This window comes from Xenopus tropicalis, chromosome 9 (assembly GCF_000004195.4).
Source record: "Xenopus tropicalis strain Nigerian chromosome 9, UCB_Xtro_10.0, whole genome shotgun sequence".
Classification (NCBI taxonomy): Eukaryota; Metazoa; Chordata; class Amphibia; order Anura; family Pipidae; genus Xenopus; species Xenopus tropicalis.
The window spans coordinates 61,153,474-61,165,816 of NC_030685.2; the positions used below are offsets into that span (position 1 = coordinate 61,153,474).

Sequence of the window (12,343 nt, forward strand, 5' to 3'; positions counted from 1 at the left end):
ATCACCCCCCTCCCAGCAGCCGATCAGTAGAACAATGGGAAGGGAGCAAGATAGGAGCTCCCAGTAGATATCAGAATAACACTCAATAGTAAGAAATCCAATTCCGGCTTGGGACTCCTCCAGTTACATGGGAGCAGGAGAAACAATAGGTTACCTGAAAGCAGTTCTATATGTGGTGCCGGCTCTTTCTGAAAGCTCAGACTCGGGCACAATGCACTGAAATGGCGCCTACACACACCAATATTACAGCTAAAAAAAAAATACATTTGTTGACTCAAGAATAAAATTTTAAATGGTAGAGTGAATTATTTTTATGTGAATAGGGTAATTAAAAATAAAAAGTATACCATAAAAATATCCCTTTAAACATATTTAATTATTGGGCCTGTTAAAAGGAAAACTTCATTATAGGGGTTTAAGTACTGCTACTAACCCTAACCACACTTTATCCAGAGTTCTATCCATTTTAACTTAAGTGCCCTGTTTATAAATGTCAGCCTGGTTTGCTGTAAAAAAAAAGTAGTCATTGGACAAAGTAAGTCAGGGCTAAGCCAATCAGGTTAAAGTTATACTATAGACTGTGAAAGGGGTGCTAAGCTGGTACTAAAGCAAAGCTTTGCCATCAATCGGTATTTCTTTTCCCAGCAATACTGACCGTAAAATGCTCACATCTTCCATTAAACAAATAAAGATATAACATTTACCACATGACTGCAGTTCTAAATTTTCTAGGTGATGTTTCACAAATATAAATATATGTGCTAATGGGGGTGCATTGCTTGCATGGTAATTAAATTGCAATCAGGGGGATGTCTAGCTGTTTGTTTCCCAATCTGCTACTTCACAGGCAAATAGTGCGCAGGTATAAAGCCTCTGAGATAGCTGCAACTAAGGATCCCTTCAATAGCTCAGTGGTAGAGGGAGAGACCGTAAAGGAAAATGGCTGGTTCAATTCCAGCTCCATGGTGATCTGCCTTTTTTGATCTGCCTTTTTTCCCCTCACACCCAATACATTAAAGCGAATACGCATTTTCATAAGATTCATAAAAAAATTTTACGACTTGCAGAAAAGTTTGCTTTGTTTGCAAGTCTGTATCAGATGAAAAAATTAAATTGTAAAGCTCTTCATACTAGAAAAGTTAAAAACAAACAATTGAACCAAAATATCTTTGGTAAGCTGTACTTCCCCTTTAAATCTATTTGTATCTATAAGCTTCCACAGCAAATGGCAGATGCAACAGTTATGCTGATACAGGTGTTTAGGACAATAGATTCTCTATAAACCAAGTATTTAGGTTGCATTTTCCAGATTAATATAGTACATACAGTACAGGATACAGTACAGTATCCAAACAACTGTATATATGTGTGTGTGTATATATAATATACATTTAAAAAAAAAAAAAAACTGTATGATTAGGTCAGAATAAATACAAATTTGTTGTGTGTGCTATATATGACGTCATCCATATAGGATCGTCATAGAATATTATATATATATATATATATATATATATATATATATATATATATATATATATATAGCATGAAATAATCCATGGCCGGCACACCCTTAAAATTCAAAAAAAATTTTATTGAAAACTCATTGTTTAAAAACCAACGTTTCGGTCCTCATTAGGACCTTTATCCTTGATAAAGGTCCTAATGAGGACCGAAACGTTGGTTTTTAAACAATGAGTTTTCAATAAAATTTTTTTTGAATTTTAAGGGTGTGCCGGCCATGGATTATTTCATGCTAAATACTCAGATTTTGGCTGTGCACCCCACAGAATACTAAAAGCCTTGGAGTGCAGACACCATCAGGACTGATATATATATATATATATATATATAATATTCTATTGCATATTCATGACAATATATTGCACTTATAGGTCCCCACCGAAGAAACCTGGGTTCTCCAAGGCTCTGCATTTTGATGTTGAAAGCTCTGATGCCCAAAGACCGCCTTCTGATTCATCAGGAATAGCGCTACCACCGTCACTTTCTCACCTTTTAGGATTGGTGGCCGAGAGTTCAGAAGATAAGTACCTCCTACTGAATCAGCGGGATAAAATATTGCGACAAGGTAATTTTCAGCCTCACGTTCACTGCTAAATATGATATACGTCATGTTTTGTTTCTGGTTTCCGCAAGTAATCATCAAAAGATCTTCCAAAAGGATGTTCTTGTTAGTTCATGTTAACATTGTTGTAATTTTATCTTCTAAGAAGCCCATATTTTATCAAGTGCAGTTATAGGAGTATGTGTGGATGTGTCATTACATTGGAATAGAAGGGCAAGACGGCAGCAGTAATACGTTATACAGTTTGTGCCAGTCAGACTCCCAGTACATTATAGGGCAATAAAAAGGACCATAATTTAGATAATCCTCTTTTATACATATAATATGGCCCATCAAGTTTTTTGCATTTGTTGTGGGATTCATTGGAAAGGTTTTGAAGTACAAGTATGCACACATCAGTGTTTACATTAAGACAGAGACTCTGGGTATCTGGTATTTTAGACTTAGCTGTATTAAAAAAAGGGTTAACCTTTGTGTGCTCAATAAGAACAGGTTGATGTCGTGCTTTTAAAACAGGGAATTGAAAGAACCAACATAAAATAACTTTAGAGAGTTAAATATATTTTCAGATTTTTATTAGGCTATAAAGAAACTCCGCTATAGAATTTCTTGGCAAAATAAAGCTCAATTTCAACTGTCTTTCATATCGAGCTGTTAGATAATGTCTGGGAATCTGCTTCATGATCAAAATTATTGTCAAATAAATTTAGGTTTATTTATTTTAATTTCCTTGTATGCCTTTTTATGCTTGCCATTATTATTTAGTCCATTATTATTTAACAATAGGTGTTACTATATTAGTGGATTGCTTGAAGATCCATGCTATACAGCTATTTAAGCAACACTCAGCATTGCCAATACAGATGCCACTACATTAAACTATTACATTCTTGATAATTTTGTCGTCTTGATTTTGTGGCAACAGCTTATGGAAAGGCTCTTTCCTGATTAAGTTGCACAATAAGCCTGTGCACAGAGTAAGGTCTGCACAGAATGGATTTGCAGAGACAGCAGTGGAAGAACTTGATTGGTCTGCAAAGAACTCTGACCTTAACCCAACTGATCACCTGTGGGTTAATTTACAATATTGTTGGGAGTCAAGCTTCGTCTCCCAACACAAATCTCTTATGTTTAAATGGAAGCATTTCCAATGTACTCAGTTGGCACTGAAGTGTATTTTGAAATGTGGTCCATGGGTTAAGAATCTCTAATAAACTGTTGGGTACTTTTGTTTTTTTGTTCTTGTTACATTTTTTTGTCAATTTAATGCCACACTGATTGACTTCTTATAGCTCGTGTTAAGAGAACTGAATTAGACCAGGCCAAGCTGTTTGTTGGAACGTGTCCTGATATGTGTCCTGAGAAGGAGCGATATATGAGGGAAACTCGCAAGCAGCTGAGTATATTTGAACTTCTACCCGGAACAGATAAGGTATAAAAAAATTTAGGTCCAGAAATTTTGCATTACAGGTCAGATGCACACTGTGACAGCTTTGTGTGACTAGTTAATGTTGTCCTCTTCAGGTAGACCATGCAACTGCTATAAAGGAGTATAGTCGTTCCTCTGCTGATCAGGAAGAGCCTCTCCCTTATGAGCTGCGCCCGACGCACGTGCTGAGTATGACCATGGACTACCTGGTGACTCAGATAATGGACAAGGGAGAGGGGAATTATCGGGAATGGTATGACTTTGTATGGAACCGGACTCGTGGGATAAGAAAGGTGAGGACTAAGTATGTGGAAATGAGGATGATTCTTGGTACGTGTTTTATACTTTTTTTTTTTTTTTTTTTAAATTTATATCTCTCATTCTGGTTTACATTGACCTGATAGGGCTTCGCATTGTCACACTAGATTCCATTCCTTAGTTGGAACTGAATAATATTTGTGGAAAGTAGGGAAGGACAGTTTTTTGTCTTTTTTGTTAAGAGGTACATAAGGCTATTTATTAAGAACACTGTAAGTGACTGTGAATAATGTGTGTGTTATACGCAGGACATAACTCAGCAACACTTGTGTAACCTCAGTACTGTGTCTTTGATGGAGAAATGTATGCGCTTCCATATACACTGTGCCTTTGAGCTGTGTGAGGAGCCTATGTCGTCTTTTGATGCAAAAATCAACAATGAGAATTTGACAAAGTGCTTGCTGAGTTTAAAGGAGATGTACCAAGACCTTCACAATCGTGGGATATCCTGCCCTTGTGAGCCAGAGTTCAGGGGATACAGTGTCCTGCTTTCTCTAAACAAGGGAGACATTCTCAGGTAAACCACTTCTTACTTTTCTTTACTGTAACATGGCTAACGCTATGTATTTTTCCACTTTTTTCACGAATGGAAGAAATTGCCAGCCACGCTGTGTTGTTGACCAACTGCTAGAACCATTCTTGTACCAGCGCTCGGTATAATCCCCATTTTTGAGTTGACCAACTGCTAGAAATGATAAAAAGGCCATTAAAAAATCTATTCTATCCTGCCCTAACAATTGCCCTATCCTGCACACCATTTATTATTTTTAATACTTTATTAGAAAATACCTTGAACTAAACTTGATCGATTGATCGATCCTAGCCCGACTCCTTCCTATACAGAAGAAAGGCTAAGATCGATCAATCGATCGTCGCATTGTGGATTCTTCCCTGCATCGCTGTATCGCCCCATTTCAAATGACCGGAAACCACGTTTTAGCAGGTATTTTCTAATAAAGCATTCAAAATAATAATTGGTGTGCAGGATAGGGCAGTTGTTGGGGCAGGGTGGAATAGATTTTTTACTTAAAAATTTTTAGTCTTACTTTTCCTTTAAGGCACATTACCAAAATGCGCTGCTGGTAGGGCCAGATGTGTTACCTTTCCTTTAATTTTGCATATTGAGTTTTTTAAGGGCTATATATTTTTCCTACGATTGTTTGCTTTTTACTGACTTTTTCAACCGACCATACCACCCAGTGACATTGGTTTATGCACCTTACTGCCTTCAATCTGTAGAGGCTTCAATCTGTTTGAGTTTAAGCCCCTTACTGTTGTATAACATTGGGTCACTTTTAAAGGAGAAGGAAAGGCAGAAATTGATATTAACATATTTGAAAAGGGCATCAGGCCCTGTCTTGAACCGCTACCTTAGAAAGTTAGCCGCTGCTTGTAGATCGGCACACCAGCCCTCGGAAGATTCGCCTGTGTTCCTTCTTTGGTGCCGGCATTTTCAAACTCCACGACGTCACTTCCCCCTTCGCCTGCTCCTACTGCGCATGCGCCGATTAGTGACCCTGTGACGTAACGCTGACTGGCGCGCTCGTCTGTCAAGGAGCCATATTTGCACACAGTGAGTTAGGGGAAAGAAGGGTTTGAAGCGTTTATCTTGAAATGGCATTCTTTCTTAAATGATATTTTTAATAAATAATTTTCATTATGTTTGAGGCTGGTTTTAGTGGGATGGCTGGGTATGTGGGACTGTGGCTGTGGGATGGCTGGGGATGTGGGGCTGTGGGATAGTGGGACTGTGGCATGGCGTGGGATAGTAGGACTGTGGCTGTGGGATGGCTGGGGATGTGGGACTGTGGCTGTGGGATAGTGGGAGTGTGGGAAGGCTGGTGGCTGTGGGATGGCTGGGGATGTGGGACTGTGGCTGTGGGATGGCTGGGGATGTGGGACTGTGGCTGTGGGATAGTGGGAGTGTGGGAAGGCTGGTGGCTGTGGGATGGCTGGGGATGTGGAACTGTGGCATGGTGTGGGATAGTGGGACTGGGACTGTGGCTGTGGGATGGCTGGGGATGAGGGGCTGTGGGATAGCAGGTATAGTAGGGAGAGATGGTGCCTATAGTAGCAGTGGGGATAATAGCCTCTGGGAAGGGACTGTGAGATTGCAGGTATAGTAGGGAGAGATGGTGCCTATAGTAGCAGTGGGGATAATAGCCTCTGGGAAGGGACTGGGGCTGTGGGATAGCAGGTATAGTAGGGAGAGATGGTGCCTATAGTAGCAGTGGGGGGATAATAGCCTCTGGGAAGGGACTGTGGCTGTGGGATAGCAGGTATAGTAGGGAGAGATGGTGCCTATAGTAGCAGTGGGATTCTAGCCTCTGGGAAGGGACTGGGGCTGAGGGATAGCAGGTATAGTAGGGAGAGATGGTGCCTATAGTAGCAGTGGGGGGATAATAGCCTCTGGGAAGGGACTGGGGCTGTGGGATAGCAGGTATAGTAGGGAGAGATGGTGCCTATAGTAGCAGTAGGGGGATAATAGCCTCTGGGAAGGGACTGGGGCTGTGGGATAGCAGGTATAGTAGGGAGAGATGGTGCCTATAGTAGTAGTGGGGGGATAATAGCCTATGGGAAGGGACTGGGGCTGTGGGATAGCAGGTATAGTAGGGAGAGATGGTGCCTATAGTAGTAGTGGGGGGATAATAGCCTATGGGAAGGGACTGGGGCTGTGGGATAGCAGGTATAGTAGGGAGAGATGGTGCCTATAGTAGCAGTGGGTGGATAATAGCCTCTGGGAAGGGACTGGGGCTGAGGGATAGCAGGTATAGTAGGGAGAGATGGTGCCTATAGTAGCAGTGGGGGGATAATAGCCTCTGGGAAGGGACTGGGGCTGTGGGATAGCAGGTATAGTAGGGAGAGATGGTGCCTATAGTAGCAGTGGGGGGATAATAGCCTCTGGGAAGGGACTGGGGCTGTGGGATAGCAGGTATAGTAGGGAGAGATGGTGCCTATAGTAGCAGTGGGGGATAATAGCCTCTGGGAAGGGACTGGGGCTGTGGGATAGCAGGTATTGTAGGGAGAGATGGTGCCTATAGTAGCAGTAGGGGGATAATAGCCTCTGGGAAGGGACTGGGGCTGTGGGATAGCAGGTATAGTAGGGAGAGATGGTGCCTATAGTAGTAGTGGGGGGATAATAGCCTATGGGAAGGGACTGGGGCTGTGGGATAGCAGGTATAGTATCCAGCTCGATTTCAGCACAGCAAATGCAACCAGAGGCACTGTGCAGGACTAGAAAAAACACAGGAGCATTCCGATTGGACAGTAGAGTGAAGTGGGCGGGGCTAAGGGGGGTCAAACATTTCTTCAGAGACTGCAGATCTTGAAAGGAAAAAAAAAAAAAACGGAGCTCTCTGCTGTGCACTGAGCATGTCTGTGTCCTGGACAATCTGTGTTCAGTGAGACAGGAAGCTGCACAGGCTTAGAGCAGGTACTGCATTTACTGACAAGACTTTTCCATGTCAGAGCCAGATTAAGCAACAGCACCATGAGTTCAGGAAATATGTTAAGGACTGTGTTAAGGCTAAGTTATTGAGCTCATGTTGTTTTTAGACTTTCCTTCTCCTTTAAACAAGTACATTTAGCTCTAAAAATAGCTGTTGTGGCTCTTCTTTTTGTTATCCATTGTTGTGCCCTGTGTTTGTATGCTGTTTGTGACAACCAACTCCTCACAAATTTACCTGATGTTTAGATGGCAAATCAGGCAGAGCCCTATAAATCTTTAAAAAATGTTTTAGGACAGTAGCCTACAGCAGATTCACCTATTGGAACACTATAACCTTTTTATTGAAGTGTCATACTTCAGTTAACAGAAACATCTATAAATACAGTATACAGAGAAATAACCCTCTCCTCTTACTGGATCACTAACTGGCAGATTATTTTAATGCATAATGTAAAATTCATGCTTTCAGATGTACTGTTAACCCCCTCACACTTGCTGCATTTTTTAGTTCAGAATACAACACACAGTTCTCCAGGATTCATTTAAAATTTCAAAACATATATATATATATATATATATAATATTACATATTCTACAGTGCATTACACAACTACTTACGTGTTTTGAGAAAGTGCCAGCAACTTGGCACAAAACACATCAGTAGTTGTATAATGCACTGTACCAATGCTGACGGCTTTTAACATTCAATATATATATTTGAAATTAAGAAGAAGTTGCTGCCGAGGTGGGACCAGGGATCCTGCAGGCCTTCAGAAGGTAGTGGTAAGCTCTACCCATGCAATGAAAAGTGTTTTGGATTACTGTTAATGCTGTTAGTCTGGGTTGGAAATAGGAGTAGGCAGGGCGTGCCTTGGATGCAGTTGGTGGGGATATGTCGGTATGAAATGCATATGCTGCATACCTAGTCAAAATGTTCTATACAAAGTCTGCTGGGCTATTGGTGGCAACAATAGTCTTCATATGTATCCTCCATTTAAAAAAAACAATAATACCAAAAAGTGCAATTTAATGCTTTTCTAGTATTTTGCTCTGAATAATGCCTCTAAGTGGTAAAAGGCAAGGGAAGGGTGAGCTTCAACCTTTAATGTCCTATTCTCAAATGCCTGCCTTACTATCCATTTCTGTGTCTCCTCCTTTCTTATTCTCTTATTGTCGCTCCCTTAGAGAAGTGCAGGAATTCCATTCTACAGTCCTCCACTCTGAAGAAGTCAAGTTTGCCGTGCAAGTGTTTGCTGCTCTGAATAGCACAAACTTTGTAAGATTCTTCAAACTGATTCGATCCGCATCATATTTAAACAGTTGCATTTTACACCGCTATTTTAACCAGGTGAGAGATTGTTCATACTTAAATTTTTAAGCCAGAAACTGGAGAATAACTGGTGACTTCATGCTTCCAAGCAGGGGTTTAAGTTGTTGTTCTTTCATTTGTTTTTCCCAGATCCGTCGAGATGCACTTCGAGTTTTAAATGTTGCATACACTCCCAGCATCCAGAGACCTACCTTATTCCCGCTGGAGAGCATGCTGCAGATGCTGTTTTTCCAAGATACAAATGAGGCCACAGAATTCCTTAATTCTTATGGACTCAGTGTATCTGAAGGGTGAGAACATATTTTTATCCTATTTTTAAATTAAATCTCCATCCTAAAATCAGTTATAGTAGTGATTGCTATGAAATGTAAGATGTCATTATAAGGAAATGCCAAAACTTTTTTTTAATGGCAAGCACCATTTTTTGTGCTCTAACTCATTAATTGCTTTCTTGCAAATATGGAACACACTGTTTTGCATTGATGGCTTTTTATCAACTGATAATATTGCATTCCCCTAATAAACAGGGTAGAATACTATAAGTATTCTTGTGTAAATATATTTTTATGGTGTAATTTTGTATTTCTAAATTACACTGGTTACATAGCAAATTATTCACTCTACGTTTTAAAACTTTATTCTTGAACCAACAAATGTATTTTTTTGTTAGTTGTAATATTGGTGTGAAGGCAGCCATCTGAGTGCATTGTGTCTGAGATAACCTATTGCTTCTCCTACTCCCATGTAACTGGAGGAGTCCCAAGTGGACTTGGATTTCTTACTATTGAGTGCTATTCCGACATCTACTGTGAGCTGCTGTCTGGCTCCCTTCCCATTGTTCTGCTGATCGGCTGCTGGGGGGTGGGGGGGGTGATATCTCTCCAACTTTGCAGAACAGCAGTAAAGTGTGACTGAAGTTTATCAGAGCACGGGTCACATGGCTGTGGCACCCTGTGAAATTTCAAAATTTAATATAAAAATGTTTTTGAAAAATGGATTTCAATGCAGGATTCTGTTCCATGATAGAATTCCTTTAACATATTTTAAGGTTGCCTATACTATTCCATGCTGCTATAGTAACAAAAATACACAGAATTGTGTAGTCACAAAAAAGAATATATCCATATAGTCAAAATGTTGGCAATAAACCTTAAATTTTTCACTTATTATGAAGTCCCTGAGTGCGTCTGTGCATGATTATATGGATTATAATATATAGATAAATAATATATGGCATGTATATAGTGCATAGTTTGTGTATATTTTAGTAGCTCATGTCCTTTGCTTTTTACATCAAAGGAACTGATGTTTAAATGGTAGATAAACACACATTTCTATGGCTGTAACTGTGCAGTGATTATTGTATATGTCTCATATGGTTCCTGACCCACGGTATGTAAAGTTATTGTAGTCTAATATTGCACTGTTGCTTATTTTGCCGAGTGAAATGAAGATGAAACTTTTTTGTTTTTATTGCTTAAAAATAATGTTATTTTGTAGCAGAGATTTTAATTGATAGTAAGCAGCCTAAATCATTACTAAATGTGGCCATACAGAGGCCAGCCAGGTACGTTATCTGACTGATCACCCATGGGCAGAACAGACCAATACTCTACTATAAGGTGCCATACACATCATGACCACCTTTCTATTGTTATGCTTTTTATTACTGCTTATTTAGACCGACAACTGCAGCGCTTTCACTTTTCAAACAAGCCTGATCAACAAACCGACCAACACCAATAGCAAATTGTGTTTGTCAGGCAACCTTATTTGTCTTGAAATGTAGAATACTTTATTTAGTATGATTTTTAAAGGAGTGCTAAAGCTTAATGAAGAAATAGGCCACAAGTGCTGCACATAATGTTCTGTATTTTTCTGTACCAGCCCAAGGCAACCACAGCCCTTTAGCAGGGAAGATCTATGCCTCAGTAGTTTCCCATCTTTTTTTTCTCTGCACATGCTTTCTGCTGCTGTTAGTTGCCTGAGCTCAAGGGACCAGCTTAAAGTATACCTATATATATATATATATATATATATATATATATATATATATATATATATAACATAAAAGCCCCAACACAAGGTTGTTTATCAATTAATTTAGATGCTCATTACATGGCAGCTCAAAGACCACTGGAATTAGCATCAGAAGTTTATAATCAGCCCTGTAGCATTTTCTGCTTGGAGCTTTGCAATGACCCTTAAGCTTCTCAACGGCTGTCCAGCGCATACTAAGCATATGTGTGTCACAGACACTCCTAACAATATCCAAAATAGGGAGCTCCTGTCACAAATGTGAAGACCTGGCTAACTGCTGTTATAGAGATGCTGAACCTTTAGACTGGTGTCGGGATACAAAATACTAGCGTATTTGTGGTTTAAGGTTTGGTTCCTCAACAGTACATGAATGATCAGCTTAACTTTACATTTCTCAGTGTAAATCCATTTTCAGTATAACATGACTTAATTTATTTATTTTTTTTTAACCTCTAAAGTAATGTTGAACTTAACCGCTCTGCATTCTTTGAGCCTGAGGTTCTGCCACATCCCAAGAAGTGCTTCTTCATTAGCCAAAAGCGGCAAGTCTCTGTAGGGGAGATTGTGAATGGAGCATCTCTCCCACACTTCGCCCTACATTATCCTCTGTCCAGCTTTGATGCTCTGAATAAGTACACAGGAGGGAACAGCTTAGTTGAACCAGGACTCAGAAGTATCCAAGAGACACATGGTGAGTGGGGTGGGGGGGGGGGAGAATCAGATGGTTTCTTTTATATTTTGCATTTCACTCTTACATGTGGAAGGTTAAATAAGGCTGCTGTTTTTTCCTATAACAAATAAGTAAATTATAAGTGCATAGTTTATGTATTTAAAAATATGGCCTGGTGCATTCCATATCCTAGCAAACCAGCATGCATTTGTCAGAAAGTCATCTAGAAATCACAGACTGATCATTTTAATGAGTTCATAGCTGTTATACGATCACTTTAAATCACATATAGCACACAACATACAAAATCCTGCTTACCAGTCCTTGTAACCTGTAGGTGTTACGCTTATGCGCACACAGAGGCAGAAAGTGGCCAGTCATTAGGATAGGTGGGCCGCTTAAAACTACTAATCCACATCTTGTCCCAGTGTGGCTTGGGGCAGGTTTTACGATCTTGCAGGGATAGTGTTGCCCAAGGTCTGCATTGAGGGTGCCTCATAACTTGGCTTTCTAAAAAATCAAAGTCTCTAACCATAACAAAAGCACTAATTGATAGAATGCTCATTTTGTAATTCCTAAGGGTTTGGTTTTATGGTTGACGGAGGGTCTGCAAAGTACAACATCTCTGCTTTGTCTATTTGGTCTGTTTAATGCAATGCAGTCCCCCCTTTGAATAAAGATTTTTGAATTTAAAATCTGACATTTCTGTTTATTCTCCTTCTCATTCGCTTTGTTCCAACATATCATTACCAATTATTGCTGCTTTATGTTGTGCCACAACAGGTTCTGCTATGTTTGGTATAGAAAAACCAGAGGAGAGAGAGATTGAACCTGAAGAACAGCCTAACAAGCAGACTTTTTCACTTCCCACGGAAACCCTAGAACCTATCCCGGTTGTTCCAATATCAGTCTTGCGGCCCATAATGGTACCTAAGCCACCCCCATCTCCTCCAAAGCCAGTTTTTACTGAAGAGGTAACCAGATGATTTGGTACAGACTGCTGCGAGGGGTGAAAACATTTG

General features: G+C 40.0%; 1 protein-coding gene across 3 annotated transcripts in view; it reads left to right on the forward strand.

The window, feature by feature from the left end:
- The window catches only part of mcm3ap (minichromosome maintenance complex component 3 associated protein), a 31,166-nt gene that overhangs the window by 9,985 nt on the left and 8,838 nt on the right, over window positions 1–12,343 (forward strand). For all 3 annotated transcript variants that reach the window (XM_004917891.2, XM_031893134.1, XM_004917892.4), the window contains 8 exons: window positions 1,896–2,089; window positions 3,379–3,518; window positions 3,611–3,808; window positions 4,082–4,350; window positions 8,467–8,629; window positions 8,741–8,901; window positions 11,110–11,342; window positions 12,105–12,295. In XM_004917891.2, coding sequence (XP_004917948.2) covers window positions 1,896–2,089; window positions 3,379–3,518; window positions 3,611–3,808; window positions 4,082–4,350; window positions 8,467–8,629; window positions 8,741–8,901; window positions 11,110–11,342; window positions 12,105–12,295 — 1,549 coding nt within the window. The remainder of the gene's footprint in view (window positions 1–1,895; window positions 2,090–3,378; window positions 3,519–3,610; window positions 3,809–4,081; window positions 4,351–8,466; window positions 8,630–8,740; window positions 8,902–11,109; window positions 11,343–12,104; window positions 12,296–12,343) is intronic.